The sequence below is a fragment of the Taudactylus pleione genome, unplaced genomic scaffold, assembly GCF_031769625.1.
Source record: "Taudactylus pleione unplaced genomic scaffold, aTauple2 ptg000668l, whole genome shotgun sequence".
NCBI lineage: Eukaryota > Metazoa > Chordata > Amphibia > Anura > Myobatrachidae > Taudactylus > Taudactylus pleione.
Genome location: NW_028285070.1, coordinates 274,736 through 299,244, shown reverse-complemented (window position 1 = coordinate 299,244; position 24,509 = coordinate 274,736). Strand labels below are relative to the sequence as shown.

At 46.5% G+C, this 24,509-nt stretch overlaps 1 protein-coding gene across 1 annotated transcript in view; it reads right to left on the bottom strand.

Annotated features, from left to right (window-relative positions):
• Positions 1 to 24,509, bottom strand: part of LOC148478247 (cell adhesion molecule DSCAM) — a gene marked incomplete at its 3' end in the record, with an annotated part of 235,003 nt that overhangs the window by 8,735 nt on the left and 201,759 nt on the right. The window contains exons 23-24 of the mRNA XM_088455734.1: positions 13,457 to 13,645; positions 5,309 to 5,599 (exon numbers count right to left, since the gene is read on the bottom strand). Coding sequence (XP_088311860.1) covers positions 5,309 to 5,599; positions 13,457 to 13,645 — 480 coding nt within the window. The remainder of the gene's footprint in view (positions 1 to 5,308; positions 5,600 to 13,456; positions 13,646 to 24,509) is intronic.

The window sequence follows — 24,509 nt, the reverse complement described above, 5'->3', positions numbered from 1 at the left end:
TCGAAGAAGAACGGATAATAGCTTTTGGCCTACAGCTGGCAAACACTTGCTCTGCCATCATCAACTGGCCATTTACATTCTATATCAATCATGAAGCGTTGCGGGGGAGAGAGCCAGGTGGCTGAAGCTGGTGCGGTCTATGGTCATACTTCCTTGGTGACCTGTCATGCAGGACTCCACAATGTAATGGTGTACCTTCATGTGTTCCCAGCGATTCCTCAGCATTTGGTAGCCTGGACCAATATCCACGCGACTGCAGCCTATCATACATTGGAAATCGCTCAGGCAGGAGGTGACGGATCAACTTTAATCAAGGAAGAGGCGCACACAGAGCCACACTCTACTGGTGAAGGGAAATAAATCCAATATTTAATTTAGTCTTCCAAAGCAAATGGCAACGTACGCGAAAGAATAAATAGATCAATGGTCATCTCCATAAGATGGACCTGGCTCCATGAGATCCTGGCTGGCTTTTCTTCACTTATTTTTAATGCGGATGAGGGCAGATCCCAAATATTGTAGCTTTACGTCACAGGTTCTCAACTATGTCCTTATGGACACTGTTCTTGGTCTGGCTTGGAAGGCTACGGGGTTTACCTCAGACCCTAACACATCCAGGGGATCAGGGGTGCTAAGCCCAGAGCCTCTCACTCCATTGTGTCTCCTGACTTCCTGCTGCTGATGTCACTAATTCTACAGTTGACAATCAGAAACTATATAATGCCCAAGTTGTTGGAAACATGGCTGTCATATTCTGCAGAATGAGCCCTCCATATTAAAGGCTGGACCATCGCTACCCCATGGCCCCTGTACCACCCTGCGGCCAGGGTGGTACAGGGGCCATGGTAGCAGGAATTGTAAAGTATCTGTGTTGGACTACTGGTACAGATTATAGTCTACACAGGCATGCTATCGAATGACAGGGTCAGATACATATAACTATTAGGCATGCAATCCAGGGTCAGGGCTGGCAGCAGACAGGCAATAACAAATACACTATCCAGCATTAGGGCTGTCAGCAGACATGAGAGGTAGTGAAAAAGTGGGTCAAGGTAAGGGCAGGAGAGTGTAACAGAATGAAAACCAAGTCAGCAACGAGAAACAGAACACGAAGAGACGGGAACACATTTTCAGCTTCTAGCACTGCAGGGACTATCATCGGCAAAGGCAAAACAACCTAGCAGCCATTTCAACCTCTAGCAGCCAATCAGCTAATGATTTGTCTACCACTGAAAATGTTCTAATGGTCCAATTGGTACAGGTCAGCCTATGCCTGCGAATGTTCTATAGCCCTGATTGATAGAGTTGAGCCTATCCCCGTAAATAAGCAAATGCTCCAATTGGTATAGTTGGGTCTATCCCTGTATATGATCTAATGCTCCAAATGGTACAGTTGGGTGTACCTCTGTATATGATCCAATGCTCCATTTCCGACAGACTGCTCTTTCCTTGTATATGCGCTAATACTGAAATTGCTACAGATTGGTCTGTCCCTGTATATGACCCAATCCTCCAGTCCATACAGGTTGGCCTATCTTTGTGAATGTTCAAAGGGGCAGGCAGACCAAGCCTATTCAGAGGCAGACAGACCAAGCCTATTACAGAGGCAGACAGACCAAGCCTATTACAGAGGCAGGCAGACCAAGCCTATTACAGAGGCAGGCAGACCAAGCCAACTACAGAGGCAGGCAGACCAAGCTTATTCAGAGGCACAGACCAAGCTTATACAGAGGCAGGCAGACCAAGCCTACTACAGAGGCAGGCAGACCAAGCCTATTCAGAGGCAGACAGACCAAGCCTATTACAGATGCAGGCAGACCAAGCCTATTACAGAGGCAGGCAGACCAAGCCTATTACAGAGGCAGGCAGACCAAGCCTATTACAGAGGCAGGCAGACCAAGCCTATTACAGAGGAAGGCAGACCAAGCCTACTACAGAGGCAGGCAGACCAAGCTTATTCAGAGGCACAGACCAAGCTTATACAGAGGCAGGCAGACCAAGCCTACTACAGAGGCAGGCAGACCAAGACTAGTACAGAGGCAGGCAGACCAAGACTAGTACAGAGGCAGGCAGACCAAGACTAGTACAGAGGCAGGCAGACCAAGCTTATTCAGAGGCACAGACCAAGCTTATACAGAGGCAGACAGACCAAGCCTGTTACAGAGGCAGGCAGACCAAGACTAGTACAGAGGCAGGCAGACCAAGCCTAGTACAGGGGGCAGGCAGACCAAGCCTAGTACAGGGGGCAGGCAGACCAAGCCTAGTACAGGGGGCAGGCAGACCAAGTCTATACAGACTAAACTAGATGAGAAGATTCTCCCTGCCATTTGCAGGACAATTTACAATAACGACACAATAATTTTACAGAATCAACATTCAATTGTTCAAAAAAAAAAAAAAAAAAGCAGTTTATAGCATAGATTTATATTATTTGTTAAAAAAAAATACCCCTCCCCAAATAACAGCATTTTAACGCAATTTTATTCTGAATCATTTTCAACACAAGTGATATGCACTGAAACGCGAGTAAACTCTAAACTTCTCACAGCACCTTTCCCTCCCTGACCATACAGTTTGCAACGTGAAACCTTTTGTTGTCTAACCAGCTGAATACAAATACACATAAAGCAGCATTTTTGCCGTCTTTCATTGCCAGCTGCTGCAATACACTGTGTTCTGGTTTGTTTTCCGATTTCCCAGCCCACAGTAGTCTGCATCTATCTTCGTACAGTATCAGAGGCATTGATCTCCATTAGCTCAGCCCCAGCATCTAACAAAGTAATCACCATCATAAATCGTACTGTTCAGCGTGACTTTGGGAAAAATTTCCAGGCAGTCAGAGGAAAAGCCAAATAGAATTTGAGCTAAGCACATTTTACTGTTTCTTTGCAATTGGAGAAGCTTCCACACTAACACAAGTGCCACCTGAGGTTACGTACAATTAGGACTCCCAGTTGAGGCTTTTAAATTGTATTTATAAAATACAATTCTGTGTTATGATGGATTGGCCGGAAAAGCAGCAGGAACGCGACTTGTGAATATTTTGATTTTCGTTTTGCCGCCAGCTGAAATAAAATATGCAGATGAGGGGGCTCGTCATCAGAATGAACTATACCGCTCGTGGTTTTTAAAGTAGATGGAAAACCCGAGACGTTAGAATGGTCAGCGCATTTGTTCAGCCATAATATTGTCTTCAAAAAATAACTGAAGTCACTCGCTTTTGTTGGCCTTAGCTATATTGAAAAAAGTTGCCATGATCCCTCGGGAAGATTGCTTTATGTCTGCATGTTCTTTTTATATTTTTCCTTTTAGTGCATTAAGAAGTAGCTAGTTGCTGTGGTTTCATTAGCATGTGACTGTACGTCCTTCTGCCTGGTTCTAACTATTATTTACTAGCTTCAAATGGGATCGGTAAGACCGGCAAGAGAAGATCCCGACAGGTGAGTTTTTTAAGTATTACTAACCCTATTCCCCCCCCCAACCCTCCGTTAGGGGTGCCTAACCCTATCCTCCCCCCACAAGTGCCTAACCATAACCCCCCCCCCCCCCCCCGGGGAGGGTGCCTAACCCTAATCTCCCCGCGGGGGTGCCTTACCCTAACCCCCCTTCCCCTAGCCTAACCCTCACAGGGGGGTGCCGAACCCTAAGTCCACCTAACCCTCCCCCCTGCAGCTATCTACTCCCGGCGCCCAGCATAGGTCTAATGACAGACGGCAGGATTGCACAGTCGGGAAGCCGGTGGTCGGCATTTCGACTGTCGGCTTTCTGACTGCATCCCCTTCAAATAATTCATTGGCAAGGTTACTTTTCTCCACTTTAATCGGGTACAAATTGTTGGGTCGCCTATGGTGGCTGAGGATGGGACAACCATTCGTGGCTCATGATGCCGGCCTCACCTGAGCTGCATTATATATTATTTTGAAAAAGTCTAATTTTAAGTTGAAATGCGTCAGATGGACTTGGAGGGCAGAGGAGAGGGAGAGAAAGATTTAAAAGGAGAGAGTTTTATCTATTTTCATGCAGAACATCGACTGTTAAATCATCAGGGGTAACATCAAAACGTGCTCATTGTCAGCCACGCCATGGACCTAAGCAGACTTCAGATTGTGGAGAGCATCAAGAGATCATTTGTGGCACTAACTAATTAAGGGTTGCATTACGCGTGGATGAGGAAGTGCATCATGCTACAGGTGTGCAGCTAATTACATAATTACACTGACATTTACTGTACCTTCAGCTAAATTCTTAGGCTGGGTACACACTAGAGCGATGGGCATTAGTTCCAACATCGGAACGAATGCCAGTGAAAAGATTTTGTGTGTCCATACTGGATGACTTAAATGAATGATGGAACGATGACCGCTATGTCATTCATTGGCTGGTAGCAATATCACTAGGTTTAATGTGCAGCACATCAAACCTGGTGACTGTCACTAGCGACCGCGGGTGCACGCAATAGCCGGTACACACTGAGCCATGTAGGCGATATGTTGTTACAAATATCGGACCGACATTGCTCCAGTGTGTACCCAGCTTTACATCGGCCAGGTATTGGAACTGATCTTTAGAAGTCTTAAGAAATAATATACTGTGTTTACAGAGTGCATAATTACAGCATTCTCATTTGCTGACTGGACTCCTCCGTAGGTTGCACGTGCAGTAACATTTTACAAAGCTACATCTGTGTCCTCGTACATCTAGCCTCCTTGCGTTAAACAGCCCTTCTAGTCACACCAGGCCGTGGCGTGACTCTGTAGCGCCGAGCATCTTTCCGTGCAACTTTTTTCCCTTCAAATGCGTCTTATTCGCACAGTGATGCGAATGGGACACACAAGCATCTTCTGCTGATTAAAATGATATGCTGCATGCCTATATTCTGTGTGCGACTGCCGGTGTATATGCCTTTCGAAATGCTACGTTACAGTGTTACAGCCACTGACACTGTAACATAGCATTTCGCATGCAGATACACCCGCAGTCGCACACAGAACATAGGCATGCAGCATATAATTTTAATCAGCAGAAGATGCTTGTGCGTCCTATTCGCATCACTGAATAAGATGCATTCGAAGGGAAAAAGTCACACGAAAAGACTCTCAGCGCTACCAAGTCACATGGTGCTCACGCGTTATGTGTAGCGTGACTTGCAGCGTACGGAGGATAGATGTATGTGGACACTCCTCTCCTGGGGAGAATAGTTAGACCAAGAAATGACCACACTAAGACATGAAAATCCTCTCTGAGGCCATGACTTTAGCCACCTGATTCCTGCCAACATGCACCATTCTCAGAGGCACACGCTACTTACTGCCATCGTAGTTTAGGGTGGCAAAGTTGGCCTGTTTCTCAGCACACCCAGCGCTGTTGCACACCCGCATCTGCAGCTCGTACCACACGGCCTCCTGCAGATCATACAGTATGTACGACTTGGACAGAGATGTCCTCTGCGCCAGGGTCCACACTGCGGTGCCAAATGGCCGGTACTCCAGGTTAAACGATGTGATAGGGCACCCGCCATCATTCCAGCCAACGAGATTGAGCCTCACTCGCGTGCTGTTAATGCTGGCAAACAAATCTTGCTCTTTTGAAAACTGGGGCTCTATTGGGAGATACAGAATGTTACAAGAAAGGTCACTAGTGTGTACGTCGCCATTTGTCAGCCTCTGAAAAAAGAGCATAATTACAATCATCAATAAAGCATCAAAACACTTGTCACATAGATGAACGTCGGTTTATCTGGGGATTCATTAAAACAAATGTGTTTATACATGAAAAGTATCTCTAGAAAAGAACCCGGAGGCTTCACGGGGCTACAATCTGAGGTTTAACACCAGGCCCCACAACCTACGCAGGCGCCAGGTAGCGTTTATACTGTAATACAACGTACAATGTGTATTAATACATATTGCTTAATAGGATATAACATAAGGTAACACATGTATATGTCACTGTAAAAGTTGACAGAGGCTCCATTGTGCCAATATTATTCAGAAAAATGGAAAATTTGCCGGTCGTACAAGAGCGGTACAATCGCCAGAATGCTGAAAGCAGATTTTCGTGTGACAGGGAAACCATATTTCCCATTGGAAAGCCTGACAATTTTTGTTAAAGCTTTTGTTTTGGTGCTTAGGAAAAGCCACACTGTGTTTAAAAGGAGCCCACCTCACATTAGCCTTTTAGTTTTGAGTTAGTTCATGGAATTGAAAGCAATACAAAAGGCTAAAAATTATAAATTATTAAGGGGGTAATCAATTAAGCGCGATGTTGAATAGCCCGATGTTGACTAGCCCCGGGATGGAGTTCCTGGAGTTATTCAATTGACTGCGCTGTTAAGTCTGATTGTAGGATTTCTGCTCACATCCTCCTGATGCGTGAGCAGAAATCTGACTTAAGTGCCGCCCACTACGCTGTTTTCTGGCTAAGCGCGGCGCTAACAGCTTCGTGGCCAGCGCTTTAGTCTGAGAATGCCGGTTACCAAGACTAAACACCCCAGTTTAAGGCACGGTAACCGCCATTCTTCAACTTAACAGCGCGATGAATTCAATAGCTCCTGGAACGCTTTCCCGGGGGCCATTCAACATTGCACTGAATTAAATCGCCCCCTATGAGTTTAAAACTGTATCTCTCAGAAATCAGACTGTAGATGCCACATATAGGGGCGTGTCCCGGCTGAACTCTAAATCGCAGTGTAAAAATAAAGCTGAGCGGCATCTGTGGGCTACATGCAAAGACAGCTGGTATTTACCCTGCATGCACACAAATAATAAATGTATGTGCACCCCTTGCATGGCAGCATGGTTTATTCAGGTGCTCATCTTTACTTTTTTGCTGTGCTCCCACCTTTGAATCAGCCCCAAAGTCTCTTTAATAAAAGTGATTGTCTTTTCTTACAGGCTTAATAATCATGCTTAATAGCCCAAGGGGTGTTAACAGCCAGGTGCCTAATATTTATAGCATCATACCTAAACACTCTCACGCTCCATTACTTCATGCTGTAGCTTCCTGGGACTCTGATACGCAGAGACTGCGGCTCTCAGACTGTAGATCTCTTTGTGCTGCAGCTACTGTTTTTAAGTGTCATTCTTTATAATTACATGATGCTTCTTCAGAAGGGATACTTTCCACTAGTAATGGGTGCATTTAACTATTACCTATCAAAAACAAAGGTTAAAGGGGGACCTCAACTATGTACAGATTTAGGCTGGGTACACATCAGACGATCCTGAAACGCGGCAGGCGGGACTGCCGATGTAACGATACATTGGTTGCCCGTACACACACAGAACTATATAGCGCATATCGTTCAGTGGCCGCATCCAGGAGCATGCCGTCAGCCGCCAGATCGTCACATCTGCTGTTCAGCCCGATGTCGGCGGGCCGGAGCACGCAAACATGAATATGTATGATATGTCGCTCTAATCCGCGGCATCGGACGACACACAGTTTGATGTGTACCCACCTTTACTTGTGTAATACACCGGGAAAGGTACAATCTCCTATTTTCACTGCTTGGTGTAATGTTAAAGGCCACTTTGCCTAATGCAAGAGATACATGTGCAGGCTGGCAAAATGATGATAATTGATATTTAAAAGCTAAAATCATTGGGCTCTATTTATTAACATTATTTTTACTAAAATAAAGTGAAAAAGGCTGTTTTCACACCCTTTTCACATTATTTTAGTATCACCTATAGTTATTACAGGGCAATTGGAGTAGAATTCGTAAAATTCTACTCCAACCCCTAAGTATCACTTATTTTTAGTAATCAGATCGCATTTCCCATAACTGTAATGGGAAATGTGATCCGACCAAAGTTACTAAAAATAAATAGTGAAAAAAATACCGGGGAAAGCCCTGTGATAATAACGCCACCTGGAGGTGGCGTTATCCAGGGTCTTCCCCAGTTACCGGACTCCTGCTCCGCTCTGATGGGGAGAGCAGAGCCCGGAGCTGGCCCCAATGATCAGCTGTGTGATCTAAACAGATCCCACGCTGATACACTGTAAAAAAAAAAAAAGGAAAAAAATATAGTTAAAAAAAAACAAAACAAAAAACTTACCAGAGTCCAGGGACCGGTGATCGGGGCTCTGGTGATGTCCTCCCTCCGGTCAGCTGGTCCCCCAGCCTGCACTGGGGCCCGGTCGTCACCTGACTGAGGGCCTGATTCAGACCCGCTCGCGAGCGCTCGCAAACGGGTCGATGTTGGCCAAGTGCGCATGCGCACGAGGGAGCCGGCTCCATCGTGCGCATGCGCGAGACCCGCATAGCGACGGGCAAGCCGTCGCTATGGGTCTCGCTACAAAGGGGGCGTGCTGTCGATGTTGAGTGACAGCCGGGGGCGTTGCTGTCCAGACGGAGGCATTCCCATGAGAACGCCAACCGTCTGGGGCCGGCCCCACTGACATCACATCTGTTAGAGCCAAAAGCACTCCAGGGCTTGCGGCAGACGAGACCCTACCATAAGGGTCTCGTCGCAAGCCCGATGGTCGTGATGGTCTTGACCATCGCGAACATCTTTTTGGCCTCTCGCTATAGCTGTGGGTGGTCAACCATAGCTATGCGAGCGGCCAGGAGGCCGCTCTAAGAAAAGAGAGGGAGGGCCCTGATGCAGAGCGAGCGCTCTGAAAGAGCGTCCCGCTCTGAATCAGTACCTGAGTCCCAGTGCAGCATGGGATGTCAGCTGACCGGAGCCACAGAGGACATCACCGGAGCACCGATGACTGCAGGTAAGTGTAATTAAGGGAGGGGGGGTCGCGGGGGTCCGCGCTTGCGGGGGTCGGGGCTTAATACCGGGGGAGGGGCTTAGTGACGGCCAGACGGCGCATGCGTGGGCACTAAGGGCCTGATTCAGAGCCGCTCGTAAGCGGCCGCTCGTTCGCTCCGAGCGATGTTTGCCCAACTGCGCATGCGTACGGATCGTAATACGCATGCGCGAACCAGTCAGTGCGGCCGAAAATCGTTTGTTCGCTAAATAGCGAATGCCTGCTATTTTGAGTGACAGAATGAGGCGTATGTGGGTGGTAACAGGGGAAGGTGCTTGAAAACGGGGAGTGGAGATCCGAACGCAGGCGTGCTTAAAGGTCAAAACGGGCGTTTTAAGGGTGTGCATAATTAACAAAGCAGCGTCATTGACCACGTCACTGGGTTATTTTATAGCCAGAACTGCTCGCAAGATTGTGGTAGCAAAAACCAACCTCAAGAATAGCGAGCAGTTCATACGCTGGTCGATGTACTCGATTAATCTAATAAATAGCGGACATGACGTAGAATGCGAGCGGCTAGGGGGCGTATTTTTTCAAAAAACGACTGCAAGTTTTGTTCGGTCGTTCAGACATAGAGGCGTGAACAGACCGCAAAAAGCGAACGGTTCATTTGAATAGCCACCCCCTTTTTCTGAACGAGCGAGCGCTAATTGTGTCCGGCTCTGAATCAGGCCCTAAGGACCTTATTCAGAGGCGGCCGTATGGTCTACGACCGCACGGCCGCCTCGATGTTTTGCCAGTGCGCATGCGCACGAGGGAGCCGGCTCCCTCGTGCGCATGCGTGAGACCCGCTACGACTGACAGCGCTGGTCGTAGCGGGTCTCTTTTCAAAGGGTGCGAGCTGTCGATGTTGATTGACAGCTCGCCCCGTTTGGAAGGCGGGCCAGGGGGGTGGCAGCCCAAACGGAGGTGTTCCCATGGGAACGCCTGCCGTTTGGGGGAGGCCCCACTGACATCACTAGTGATGTCAGTGGAGAGCTTCCGGCTCTGACAGAGCCAGAAGCTCTCCGGGGCTTACGACAAGTGAGACCCTACCCTAGGGTCTCGTCGTAAGCCCCGATGGTCGCGATGGTCTCTGACCATCGCGACCATCACCGAGCGGTCGTTAGAGCTGTGGGTGTTAACCCACAGCCTAACGACCGCAACAGAGGCGGGCGGTCAGGATGCAAGTGGCCGCCCAGTTTCTGAACGACCGCTTGCATCCTCCGACCGCCTCTGAATGAGGCCCTAAGTGTGTGTGGAGAAGATTCGCAGGGACAGAGCTTTATCGCAAGCTCTGTCCCTGCAAGGGATTTGTAGTAAGTCCCTGTGATATTGCCTGAATTCGCAATGCGAATTCAGTCGGTAATATCACACTACAATCTGCATTACCAATAGTAAATAGAGCTCATCATGTGAAGTAGAACAGAAGACATAAATAGCCCTAAGGGCATGTCTGTTCCTTGTCCTAATCTTGCGTAGAGCTCTGTTCCATGCTGCAATCTCCAGGAAGGAAAAACTGGATTTATTGATACTGGAGATAAGCAAACACTGCCGTATGCAGGCTTATACTGAAGGCACATACATATGTATAAGCACGGAAATGTCATTTATATAGAAAATGAGATTCATCTTTGAACTATGCCACTGCACACACCGGAAGATATGCAGCCCCTCGGTATGCACAATGCAGATGAACCAGAATAACAGTAACGTACAATAAACCACAGCCAACGCAAGTGACTTTCAGTGTGTACATTTAATTAAAAGGAAATGTCTGCCCACTTCACCCCTGCGTGCGGCGTGGCTGCCTAAACCCATCCATCACAAAGTCCTTGAATTGGAGACATGTACTGTGGAACTGCAGAGAGGGAAGTGTAGAGTAACACAGCTGTATTAATGGGAGTCAGGGAGTTCCATTAGGTCCCTCGGCTACAGAAGTCTTAGCATTCTTGTTATTTGTTATACACAAAGAGTGGATGATATCGTACACAGGGCCTGATTCAGAGCCGCTCGTTCGCTCTGAGCGATGTTCGCACAACTGCGCATGCGTATGGGTTGTAATACGCATGCGCGAACCAGTCAGTGCGGTCGGAAATCGTGTGCTCGCAAAATAGCGAGTGTCTGCTAATATGAGTGACAGGATGAGGAGTTTGTGGGTGGTAACAGAGGAAGGTGCTTGAAAACGGGGAGTGGAGATCTGAACGCAGGCGTGCCAAACGGTCAAAACGGGCGTTTTAAGGGTGTGTATAATTAACAAAGCAGCGTCATCGACCACGTCACTTGGTTGTCTTTTAGCCTGAACTGCTCGCATGATTGCGGTAGGGAAATGCTACCACAAGCACTGCAAGCAGTTCATACGCCTTTCGATGTACTCGATTAATCTAATAAATAGCGGAGATGACGTAGGATGCGAGCGGCCAGGGGGGCGTTTTTTAAAAAATAGCGAGCGCATGTTTCGTTCGCTCGTTCAGACATAGAGGCGTCAACAGACTGCAAAGAGCCCCCTTTTTCTGAACGAGCGAGCGCAAATAGCGTCCAGCTCTGAATCAGGCCCAGAGGCCCTGATTCAGAGCCGGACGCTCTGACAGAGCGCTCGCTCTGATTCAGGGCCGTCCTTCCTAATTTTTAGAGCGGCCTCCTGGCCGCTCGTATAGCTGTGGGTGACCACCCACAGCTATAGCGAGCGGCCAGGAAGATGGTCGCGATGGTCAAGACCATCGCGACCATCGGGCTTGCGACGAGACCCTTATGGTAGGGTCTCGTTGCCGCAAGCCCTGGAGTCAGAGCACTCCCGCTGACATCACTTGGGATGTCAGTGGGGCTGGCCCCAGACGGTAGGCATTCCCATGGGAACGCCTCCGTCTGGCCAGCCACGCCCACCAAAGGGGGCGTGCTGTCACTCACCATCGACAGCACGCCCCCTTTGTAGCGAGACCCATAACGATGCTATCCGGGTCTTGCGCATGCACACCCGGTTCCGTCGTGCGCATGCGCACTGGGCCGACATCGACCTGCTTGCGAACGCTCAGCGCTCGCGAGCGGGTCTGAATTAGGCCCAGAGGTCACTGTGGCTTGGCGTTTAGCGGTAAATGTAATAGCCTGCGAGTTGCAGACAGCCGCGAGATTTCAGCGATTTACAATTCCAACCTGGTTCTGCCTTTCAAAAAAATTGCAGCTTGGAATCGAGCAGGTAAATCGTCACAAGCTCACGGCTGCCTGCAACCCACAGGCTATTACATGTACCCATGACTGTCTCTATATAGTCACACAGATGTAAGGACCAACCCGACAGTCAGGTCGCTCCTTTTGGTTTTCTGCGTTAGGGACAACTATGTGCTGATTTAGTCATGGAGAAACAGCTGCAATGTATGTTTCCTGTCCTAATTCAGAGTATAAAAAAGCATCTCTGAGACATGAAAAGATGCGTGTTACATACAAGCTAATGATACACTGCATTCTAAGAAGTATCCGTGTGATTGCAGATAAGGGCTGCCTCCGCCGTGTATGTGGCAGATGCACTTTATAATAAGAATTCTCTCTTAGGCCAAATCTTCCTGCTTTACAGCAGCTGCTGTACGTTATCTGGATGAGGAACCCGATCACTGAGGAGGGGAACGGTCTGTGAGGGTAACCCCACTATTCTGCTCTGTTACATGAAGGCGATGGATTGTTATTGGCAAAGGAGCAGTGACTTGCGGGCACAGTAAGGGGCTCACAGGTTGTGCGCCTAAGGCCCGGGATGAACTAAATGGAAAGTGCGGTAAAAACCCTGTTTTCGGGGTTTTCCTGTATTTTCCATATGCGCTATTGGTCGGCCGCCGGCGCTCCGATGCGGAGACTGACGCCGGCTTTTGCCCGGAAGTCCACGGCGCAGCGCTGATCGCAGAGGACAGCGCTTATCAAAGGAGCTATCCTTTGCGCTACTGATCACATATGTTAGTACATATGCAAACAGTAGGGATGCGGTGACTGGCAGGATGTACTCTGCAAGGTTAGTACATCCCGCCCTTAGGCATCTACTGATGTACATCATGTTCTACCAAAGACGATGGGGGGAGATGTATCCAGCAGCATAAAGAGTGGAGAAAAGGACCAGTGGCAAAGTTGCTCATATCAACCAATCAGCTTCTACCTATCATTTTATAGAATGTACTTGATAAACGTTACCTCAAAGCTGATTGGTTGCCATTGGGAAACTACTCCAACGGTCCACTTCTCCACGCTTGGATACATCTCCCCCTATGTATGTAGCACCTTTGGCCCATTTTGCACACAGGCCCTTGTGCAAGTAAACTAGATAAAGATCAATGATGCCTATGCTGCATTCTGTTCTCATTGTGGGGGGGGGCAGATGTACTAAGCTCTGGAAAGTGATAAATTGGAGAGAGATAAAGTACCAACCAATCAGCTCCTAACTATCATTTTTCATACACAGCCTGTAACATGGCAGTTAGGAGTTGAGTGGCTGGTAGTTTATCACTTTCCAGAGCTTAGTACATCTCCCATCGTGTGAGTAAGCAGAATAGAGCCAGAGATAAAATGGCTGCATTAGTAATCCAACACAAATATGGCTTTACGCACCTGCTAGAGACACAAGTAAGCAGTTAAACAAAACACAAGATTTGGTGCCATTTATAAATAAAATAAAAAAAATAACTTGATAACTTATAATTACTTCCTGCTTTGGATGGGCAGGACAAGACTCCAGTACCTTTCCCAAGGGTTTTAGCCTCTATGATCTCACTGATGCGCCCCGGTCCCACTCCGTTCTGGGCCGTTAGGGTGAATTTATACCATGTGCCACATTTCAGGTTTTCCAAGCGATAGGAACGTTCGCTGGGGCTGATGGGAAAACTGCCCCACTGCTCACTGTTGTCCTCCGAGTATTGAAGTATGTAACCTGCCGGAGGGAGGGGGGTAAAGAAAACGAAAACATGTGCATTATTATTTTGTGGAGAGGTACTCATAGACCTCGTCGCAGGAAGTGGCAGATCGAAAATGTAAACTGAGTTATTACATAAGACTACATAAATATATGGAATAACCGGTATACACCCATTTGATATACTATTGATTATTTAACTGCTTTTTTCTCGTATACATTTAAGCAGGATTAGAAATCCATTGGGAAATGTCAGCATGGACCAGAATCTATAAGCAGTGATTCCAGCACCTTGCTCAGCCCATGCCATGAACAATTCAGGGTGTTCTGGGGGGCAAAGGGTCGGTGTAGCTAAATACGTGCCCAATGTATGAAATAGATAAACTAATTATACTCTACGTACAGTAAGTGAATGTGTCCACAGTCCATCAAGTCTTTGCTCCCCTTTGCAGCAGTTTGCCATGTTAGGAGGGAGGTGTTTCTCTAACAGAGCAGACACAGAGTGACTGACGGCTTGTCAGACTTCTTAAAGCACCGTGTGCATTGGTTGAATCATACACAGAGACGGGGCCAGTGTATAATAACAGCTACAATGAATCTAATCTCAGCTTTTCGTTCTGCATCAGATGTCATCTGGACACTATCCTAGTGACACGGGAAGGGAGCGTAAGCTCTCTTTATTGGAGTGGGGAAGCAATTTTTCATTTTTTTTTTTTTTACTTGGCTTTTTAACAGATCTGCAGTGTAATGTCACTGTGACACTGAGCTAAGGATTTTACCATCTTGGGTCACATCTGAAATGCAAAGTGTTGGGAGAAAGGCTCTTTAAAGTATATTACACTACAATAACACTAATATGTATTCATAACTATCCAGGTCAGCCATACAACAATAGCACAGCCCCACCTGCTACAATGAGCATCTAACCATATAAAAAAACTCTGCAAGTCCCGAGAGCCACATACTGTACAATAATCAGCAATACGCTAGAAAACAAAAGGTTGGAACTCTAAAGCTTTATCGTGCATTGTGATGTACTGTAGCGTTAGTGTAGGTAGAACATAATCAGACATTAATACAAGTGGATAAAGCCATAGAATTAAAGGCTTACCTAATAAAATGACGTACAAATGACAAATGCTTAGCAACAGATTCACTTTCTTTGCCCTGACTTAAACAATACTTGAATCTATATTATGAAGTCTGTCCTTTGTGGAGACTGTATGTCCTAGCGCCCCTCAGTATTACATAATTAAATACAGTTCTGATCATGTCTTGCATGTACAAGAGATGGAACGTACTGATCACCTTCACAAATGATCATGCTCCAATCACGCATACCACTAATCAGTAGCTACAGTATGGATTGCTGCCCTTTATGGTTCCCTAATATCTCTGATGGAATCTTACACCTGCTACCAGTCCTGATTTTCTCAAGACAGTCATCACAACCAGGTGTAGCCTCACAGGTCTACTGAAGTCCATGTTATCCCCATGCCTACCACTAGAGGGGGTATTAGAGCAGGGAAACCACGCTTACAGTATTATTGCTCCTGCCCCATAGTGGTGGAACCGAAGAATAAAGAAAGGCTGTACCTGCCCGTAGTAACGGGCGACAGTGGCAGCCGCACACCGTTCAAAGTTCCAACACAACCCCCGCAGTTCACTGAATCTGGCTGTTAGTGTAATAATATGCCTATTGCATTATTATAACTCCACATTTACCATGGCCAGGGACAGGAAAAAGGTGGAAAGGAACAAACACTGATTTTCTTGAGTATCAAGACACGTGCACATGTACTTAGGGCCTGATTCACAGGCCCTAAGTACATGTGCACGTGTTTGCGGGCGCTCGCTCTGAATCAGGGCGTTCTTTTTTTTTTTCTTTCCCGGCCTCCAGGCTGCTTGCACAGCTGTGGGTGACCACCAACAGCTTATGGGTGCGGTCTGGCGATGGTCGTGATTATCACGACCATCGGGCTTGCGGCGAGACCCTGTGGTAGGGTCTCTGCTCCCGCAAGCCCGTGTGGACTTCCTGCTCTAATAGAGCAGGAAGTCCACTACTGACATCATGAGTGATATCAGTAGGGCCGCCCACAAATGCCAAGCGTTCCTAAGGGAACACCTACGTTTGTGCAGCCACCCCCCCCCCGCCTACAAAACGGGGCGAGCTGTCACTCAACATCCACCCTGTCTTGTAGTGAGCCCCGGAGTGATGGAGCCTCCGTCGCTCACTGGGGCTCGTGCATGCGTACGCCGGAGGCGGTGCATGCGCAGGAGCAAAACAGCGACCTATTTGCGAGCGCTTTGCGCTCGCGAGTGGGTCTGAATCAGGCCCTTAATACTTATGTGTGGCATCTGCTAAAGGACATCACAGAGGCCAGAAATCATCATCATCACAGGAAATGATACATACAGATGCATCCAGTTACATTGTGGCTGATCGCGCCACTAACGCGCGCACGCATCGCGCCATGCGATTCCCCATGAGTCCATACTTCATGGTACGCTATCGTGCTCCCAGCAATCGCACCATTTATTCCTATGGAGGCGTGGTCGCTTACTTGATCACGGGCGTGCATCTCGCGCTACACGAGGCACGATTTTCCACGCCATCGGCAATACACTATAGCTGGGCATATCTGTACACATCTATATAAAAAGGGTGCTCAGCTATTTTGCAGATGTATAGTATAAAAGCTATGATGATGCCCTTTGCCTCTGAAACAGCCAACAAGAAGATCTTTGCTAATTTCAGACACGAGGAGAGTCATATATATATATATATATATATATATATATATATACACACAGATATATATATATATATATATATATATATATATACACACACATACATACATACATACACAGCAAGGTGATTTCATTTGAAAAAAAATAAAAACACATTCGGTTGTCTAGATTTAACTATATTAACAAAACAAAATGGCCAAAGAGGTGGATGCATTCTTTTAACTACTACAAATATAACAAAATATACTATAGGCAAATGAATGACAGAGAGGATTTGCCCCAGGTGATCTTAGCACACAAAGGGGTCTATTTACTAAGCTCTAAGGAGAAAAAGTGAACAGTGAAAAGGTACCAGCCAATCAGCTCCTAACTGCCATGTCACATGAAAAATGGCAGTTAGGAGCTGATTGGCTGGTACCTTATCACATTCACTTTATCTCCTAACAAAGCTTAGTAAATAGACCCAAAAGAGATAAGGTTGTATCTATACATGATGGGCAGAAATCCTAGGCCTGCTGCATTCTCTCTGACGGGCAGATGACACAATCGGGGTAAATAATCCGCACTGACATGTTCATTTGCGGACACATGATCAAAACGCCTTTCTCGTCCGTAGGATTCACAACCAAAAATGTTATTTTCATAATGATTTGTGACCACGAATGTGAGAAATCACAGACACCCAAACATAGGGTAAAAACAGCTAATGCCATTCAACGTGTGACAGATCAGCAGATTTGCTTTGATGTGATCTGCTAGCAGTGGGGAAACTAGATTTCCTCTTCTCAGTAGAAGAAAACAAACTCTTGACAGGACATCGCCGCTCTCTAAAAATAAAACCGTCTCATCCCAGGCAACGGTGAACAAAGCAATCATCATGACTTATTCATTCCATCTCCTCACTATAGAAATAGCCTAGAGCGCCCCAAATTCTGCAAGCGGGTGGCGGAAACAGTCACGGAGACAGGAGAAGTAACAACAACATAATTAATGTACCTGTGTTCCTCACCCTTTGATGTTAGATGCTAAAGCATTGTGGCTGTCAGACTGCTAAGCACTAGTGGCTTCACTGAGGCACTGCCTAATATGCATTACACCCTGCATTCTAGCAAACGGATACCAGGCCATGAGTACTGTAGGCGACACGTCCACTTACACAGGATCTAAATGGCAGCCCACCTAACGCAAAGGGCCTGATTTAGCAACGATCGCAACTGAAATTATGCACGCAATTGGCCGATTGCTGCGTCCTGTGCATGCATCACAGCGCACGTGCGCGGACCAGCCACTGTAAACGGTTTCCGACTCTACGCAGAACCATTGTAGAGTGATTGACAGGTAGCACCGTTTGGAGGAAGAGGACAGGGGGGGTGGTCGTCGAAAAGTAGGCGTGCCAGTGCGTTTGAACACTGTAGCAGCAGCGTGCATAAATTAGGTACTGCGATGCCATACGCAGCTTGGGCTTACACCGCGTGCGATGAGATGAGTAAGGTCAGACCTTGTGCAAGTGTGCGTGAGGGGCCGATGTTACCGATGTTTTCGCAGACTGGCAAAGTATTACGGATGTGTGTAAGGTAAGGTGGGCGCCCTCATGTAGTGCTGCGATGGCATAGCGATCGCAGAGGATTAGCATATCATCGCAGTGAGACCGTGTGCGTAATCGCTATTGCAATCGCAGTTGCGATCTGTACTGAATCAGGCCCAAAGTCCACAATGTCTTAAAGATATTTTAAAGTGTGCGAGAGAAGCAGTTTTGTAAATTAAAATAATATCATATACTATATAGGGTATCGTGAGCATAGCAGATTCCCTGCTATTGCACTATTGTAAGGTACTTACACACACAATATATTGGATTTAACAGTATATATATATATATATATATATATATGTAATTCCACCAAAGACTTCCCCATCTCCTGTTTAAATACAGTGGTTACATGCCACGTACACCACCGATATAGTAGTGGAGAGAGCAGTGGATCAATTACTTTTGTCTATTAAAATGGTTATTTTTAAAATGATTTATTTATTGAGGTCACTTTTTCTCTTGCACCCCAGTTTAGCTCATTTAATCCAGCTTGTACCAGGTGATTCTCCAGGTGTACAATAGCTGATGAGCATAGTGGAGGTCTTACCTTTACCCACTTAACTAACAACTTTTCCAAAAATGTACAAAAAATTGTCGATTTTATTTGTTATTATGAAATTATGTAAATAATAGCTAATTGATCATGATTCAGTAGAATTTTTTTTAAAGAGATATGTTAATGTGTTAATAAAAATTATACTGAATCACGTTTAAATAGCTAATCTCAACACAAATTAAAAAATAAAAATAAAATCGACCATTTTGGGGACATTTTTTGGAGAAAAAATGTTATACAGTTTTTAAATAAAATCCCTACTGTGTGCGTGTGTATATATATATATATATATATATATATATATATATATATATACACACACACACACATATATATGTTGCGGCAGTATCACCAGAGATGGCGCAGGTAAGCAGCAGATTCTGTGTGGGGTTGGAGAGATCCTCCCTCACAGGGTAGAAATATTGAGTTTTGACACACCTTTGGGAGTAGTGGAGAGAGTCAGTCGTCAGTCTGTAAGACTCTGCAGTCAGGACGGGCTGGGGCCTGTGTGTCCAGTCCAGGTGGAACTACAGTTAGAGGCCAGAGTGGGCTGGGAAGCCACTGGTGGCTAGGAAGCCAGGTTCAGACCTACAGGAGGTAGGGAGAACCCTAAAACTCCAAAAGACAGTGACATAACAGCAGCTAAGCTGCAGGCTGGGGAAGCTGGAGCCTATACCTGGAGGAGACAGGGAAGGCCACCAAGACTGACTGTGTTTTGTATAGCTGTGGCAGCCAAGTCAGGCTGGAGCTGGTGATAGACCTGCAGAGAAGCAGGCAGAGACTTTATTGGCAGACTAGCTGCACCATTATAGTCAGGGATCAAGGCGCCCTAAATAGGGGTTAGGCTGTTTAGTATTTCCTGTTCACTTTTGTTTCCTGATTTCCATGCTGAAAAGTAAAGCACTATTCCATTTATTTACAAGGAAGCTGTGTGTGGACCCTCATTAAAGCACCTAAACACTGCACCAAACCACCCTCTACCGAGCTAATTACCCCAAGTTATCACAATATATTATATATATATATTTATAATATGTGTTAACACAGATTTGTTTGTTTTTAAACTGTATTATAAAGCTACTTTTTTTCAAGACTTCACAATACTACAGGAAAAGCCATCACCAGCAGGGGGTGGGCGAACTCTGCTGCTGCTGTGCTGCATGGACAGAGGGGGAGAGGGGCTACAGACTGGCCTCAGTTACGACTATGGGCCGAAATCAAGTAGAGGCATAAAGTCACGGCGGGTGAAAAGTATTCACCCGAGCAATCTTTTCACTTTATTTGCCTGTTTGGAGGCGAACTTTTCGCGTACTTTCACTATGCGCGCTCCTGCTTTTCTCACTAATCAATTGCAAAACAGGTGAAAACGCAGATGTGCGAATGGCGAAACTAGCGAAAAGGACAGCTTATTTTGGAGAAATCAGTCTGTACCCCATAAATAGCCTGACCCTGGAATTCTATATAGAAGTGTATTAATTGCCCTAATAAAAGTATCTTGGGTTCTTAAATTGAGTCAAAGGGCTGTTACGTGGATATTTTCATAAGTGTGGAAAAATTATCTAAAGCTATTTCTCTTTGGAAAAAGAACATTTAAATAGCTACTAGTATATTTTTGGGTCTCTAAAAGTACCTTTTAAAAATACACCTGCTGCCGCCACCTGCAATCCTAAAGACAAGTGTCCCATCCAAACAGCCCCCAAAAATACCAGACCCAGTACTTTATACTTATTTTCAACCACATTTTAAATTTTTGCCCCAAAAATGACTTACTTTTTTAGGTGGAAGTAAGATTTTTTTATTTTATGGGGGCTAATTAGTCATTAGGGGGATGTAGAAAGGGTTCTGAACCAAGTTCCCACATTTTTAGCCCATAATAGGGATTTTTAACAACTTTTCACCTGTCTCCGGGGGTTGAAACTTTTATGCCTGTTTTTGCCTATGGACTTTTCTCAAATGCGAAAACGTCCTGGAATTGAATAGGGCAATACGCGGGAATGTGGCGAAAACATCGCATCGGCAAACACTTTTCGCCGATCGCGGCTTTTCGCCTCTAATTGAATGCGGCCCTATGTCAGGAAAAGCCCATCCTGCTGTGGACGCATCTGATCTCACCACGTCAGGGCAAGTAGTTAAAAGCCTCTGTGCAGATAATCTTCAAACCAGACAGCACATATTATGTTTGTGATATCAGCTTCCATGTTTAACATTTTCGGTGTTAGTAGGACTGAGCAGATGTGGAAGACTGGTGCCGTTGGTTATATTTACAAATAAAGCAAAAACTGGAACATAAGTGTTCTTACATCTAGCGCTCTTACAGACAGGATCCCTTCCACCACAACCATGATCTACTGCAGCTGGTTATTCTCTTTAATTTCTTACCCAGTAGTACTTAATACCCCTGCATGAGCCAAAACACATTAAAGACTGGAAATATCAATGAAGTCCTCGCAACAAAACATTATGACCAGCGAAATCCGAAGGTACATGTTCTAATAGAGAGCGATGGGCTTTACCCTAATGCTGCAAGGTCAATGCTCTGTCGCTGAAGCTACATGTTCATACAGAGAGCAATGGGCTCTATCCTAATGCTGCTAGGTCAGTGCTCTGTCACTGAAGCTACACGTTCATACAGAGAGCGATGGGCTTTATCCTGATGCTGCTAGGTCAGTGCTCTGTCGCTGAAGCTACACGTTCTAATAGAGAGCGATGGGCTTTATCCTGATGCTGCTAGGTCAGTGCTCTGTCGCTGAAGCTACACATTCTAATAGAGAGCGATGGGCTTTATCCTGATGCTGGTAGGTCAGTGCTCTGTCGCTGAAGCTACATGTTCATACAGAGAGCGATAGGCGTTATCCTGATGCTGCTAGGTCAGTGCTCTGTCGCTGAAGCTACACGTTCATATAGAGAGCGATGGGCTTTACCCTAATGCTGCAAGGTCAGTGCTCTGTCGCTGAAGCTACACGTTCATATAGAGAGCGATGGGCTTTATCCTGATGCTGGTAGGTCAGTGCTCTGTCGCTGAAGCTACATGTTCATACAGAGAGCGATAGGCGTTATCCTGATGCTGCTAGGTCAGTGCTCTGTCGCTGAAGCTACACGTTCATATAGAGAGCGATGGGCTTTACCCTAATGCTGCAAGGTCAGTGCTCTGTCGCTGAAGCTACATGTTCATACAGAGAGCAATGGGCTCTATCCTAATGCTGCTAGGTCAGTGCTCTGTCACTGAAAATACACGTTCATACAGAGAGCGATGGGCTTTATCCTGATGCTGCTAGGTCAGTGCTCTGTCGCTGAAGCTACACATTCTAATAGAGAGCGATGGGCTTTATCCTGATGCTGGTAGGTCAGTGCTCTGTCGCTGAAGCTACATGTTCATACAGAGAGCGATAGGCGTTATCCTGATGCTGCTAGGTCAGTGCTCTGTCGCTGAAGCTACACGTTCATATAGAGAGCGATGGGCTTTACCCTAATGCTGCAAGGTCAGTGCTCTGTCGCTGAAGCTACACGTTCATATAGAGAGCGATGGGCTTTATCCTGATACTGGTAGGTCAGTGCTCTGTCGCTGAAGCTACATGTTCATACAGAGAGCGATAGGCGTTATCTTGATGCTGCTAGGTCAGTGCTCTGTCGCTGAAGCTACACGTTCATATAGAGAGCGATGGGCTTTACCCTAATGCTGCAAGGTCAGTGCTCTGTCGCTGAAGCTACATGTTCATACAGAGAGCAATGGGCTCTATCCTAATGCTGCTAGGTCAGTGCTCTGTCGCTGAAGCTACACGTTCTAATAGAGAGCGATGGGCGTTATCCTAATGCTGCTAGGTCAGTGCTCTGTCGCTGAAGCTACACGTTCATATAGAGAGCGATGGGCTTTATCCTGATGCTGCTAGGTCAGTGCTCTGTCGCTGAAGCTACACGTTCTAATAGAGAGCGATGGGTTTTATCCTGATGCTGCTAGGTCAGTGCTCTGTCGCTGAAGCTACACGTTCATATAGAGAGCGATGGGCTTTATCCTGATGCTGCTAGGTCAGTGCTCTGTCGCTGAAGCTACACGTTCATATAGAGCGATGGGTTTTATCCTGATGCTGCTAGGTCAGTGCTCTGTCACTGAAGCTACACGCTCATATAGAGAGCGATGGGCTTTATCCTAATGCTGCTAGGTCAGTGCTCTGTCGCTGAAGCTACACGTTCATATAGAGAGCGATGGACTTTATCCTAATGCTGCTAGGTCAGTGCTCTGTCGCTGAAGCTACACGTTCATATAGAGAGCGATGGGTTTTATCCTAATGCTGCTAGGTCAGTGCTCTGTCGCTGAAGCTACACGTTCTAATAGAGAGCGATGGGCTTTATCCTGATGCTGCTAGGTCAGTGCTCTGTCGCTGAAGCTACATGTTCATACAGAGAGCAATGGGCTCTATCCTAATGCTGCTTGTGATATCAGCTTCCATGTTTAATATTTTCGGTGTTAGTAGGACTGAGCAGATGTGGAAGACTGGTGCCGTTGGTTATATTTACAAATAAAGCAAAAACTGGAACATAAGTGTTCTTACATCTAGCGCTCTTACAGACAGAATCCCTTCCACCACAACCATGATCTACCGCAGCTGGTAATTCTCTTGAATTTCTTACCCAGTAGTACTTAATACCCCTGCATGAGCCAGAACACATTAAAGATTCGCAATATCAATGAAGTCCTCGCTACAAAACATTATGACCAGCGAAATCCGAAGGTACATGTTCTAATAGAGAGCGATGGGCTTTACCCTAATGCTGCAAGGTCAGTGCTCTGTCGCTGAAGCTACATGTTCTAATAGAGAGCGATGGGCTTTATCCTAATGCTGCTAGGTCAGTGCTATGTCGCTGAAGCTACAAGTTCTAATAGAGAGCGATGGGCTTTATCCTGATGCTGCTAGGTCAGTGCTCTGTCGCTGAAGCTACACGTTCTAATAGAGAGCGATGGGTTTTATCCTAATGCTGCTAGGTCAGTGCTCTGTCGCTGATCCTACACATTCTAATAGAGAGAGATGGGCTTTATCCTGATGCTGCTAGGTCAGTGCTCTGTCGCTGAAGCTACACGTTCATATAGAGAGCGATGGGCGTTATCCTAATGCTGCTAGGTCAGTGCTCTGTCGCTGAAGCTACACGTTCATATAGAGAGCGATGGGCTTTATCCTAATGCTGCTAGGTCAGTGCTCTGTCGCTGAAGCTACACGTTCATATAGAGAGCGATGGGCTTTATCCTAATGCTGCTAGGTCAGTGCTCTGTCGCTGAAGCTACATGTTCATAGAAGCGATGGGCGTTATCCTAATGCTGCTAGGTCAGTGCTCTGTCGCTGAAGCTACACATTCATATAGAAGCGATGGGCGTTATCCTGATGCTGCTAGGTCAGTGCTCTGTCGCTGAAGCTACACGTTCTAATAGAGAGCGATGGGCTTTATCCTAATGCTGCTAGGTCAGTGCTCTGTCGCTGAAGCTACAAGTTCTAATAGAGAGCGATGGGCTTTATCCTGATGCTGCTAGGTCAGTGCTCTGTCGCTGAAGCTACACGTTCTAATAGAGAGCGATGGGTTTTATCCTAATGCTGCTAGGTCAGTGCTCTGTCGCTGATGCTACACATTCTAATAGTGAGAGATGGGCTTTATCCTGATGCTGCTAGGTCAGTGCTCTGTCGCTGAAGCTACACGTTCATATAGAGAGCGATGGGCGTTATCCTAATGCTGCTAGGTCAGTGCTCTGTCGCTGAAGCTACACGTTCTAATAGAGAGAGATGGGCTTTATCCTGATGCTGCTAGGTCAGTGCTCTGTCGCTGAAGCTACACGTTCATATAGAGAGCGATGGGCTTTATCCTGATGCTGCTAGGTCAGTGCTCTGTCGCTGAAGCTACACGTTCATATAGAAGCGATGGGCGTTATCCTAATGCAGCTAGGTCAGTGCTCTGTCGCTGAAGCTACACGTTCATATAGAGAGCGATGGGCGTTATCC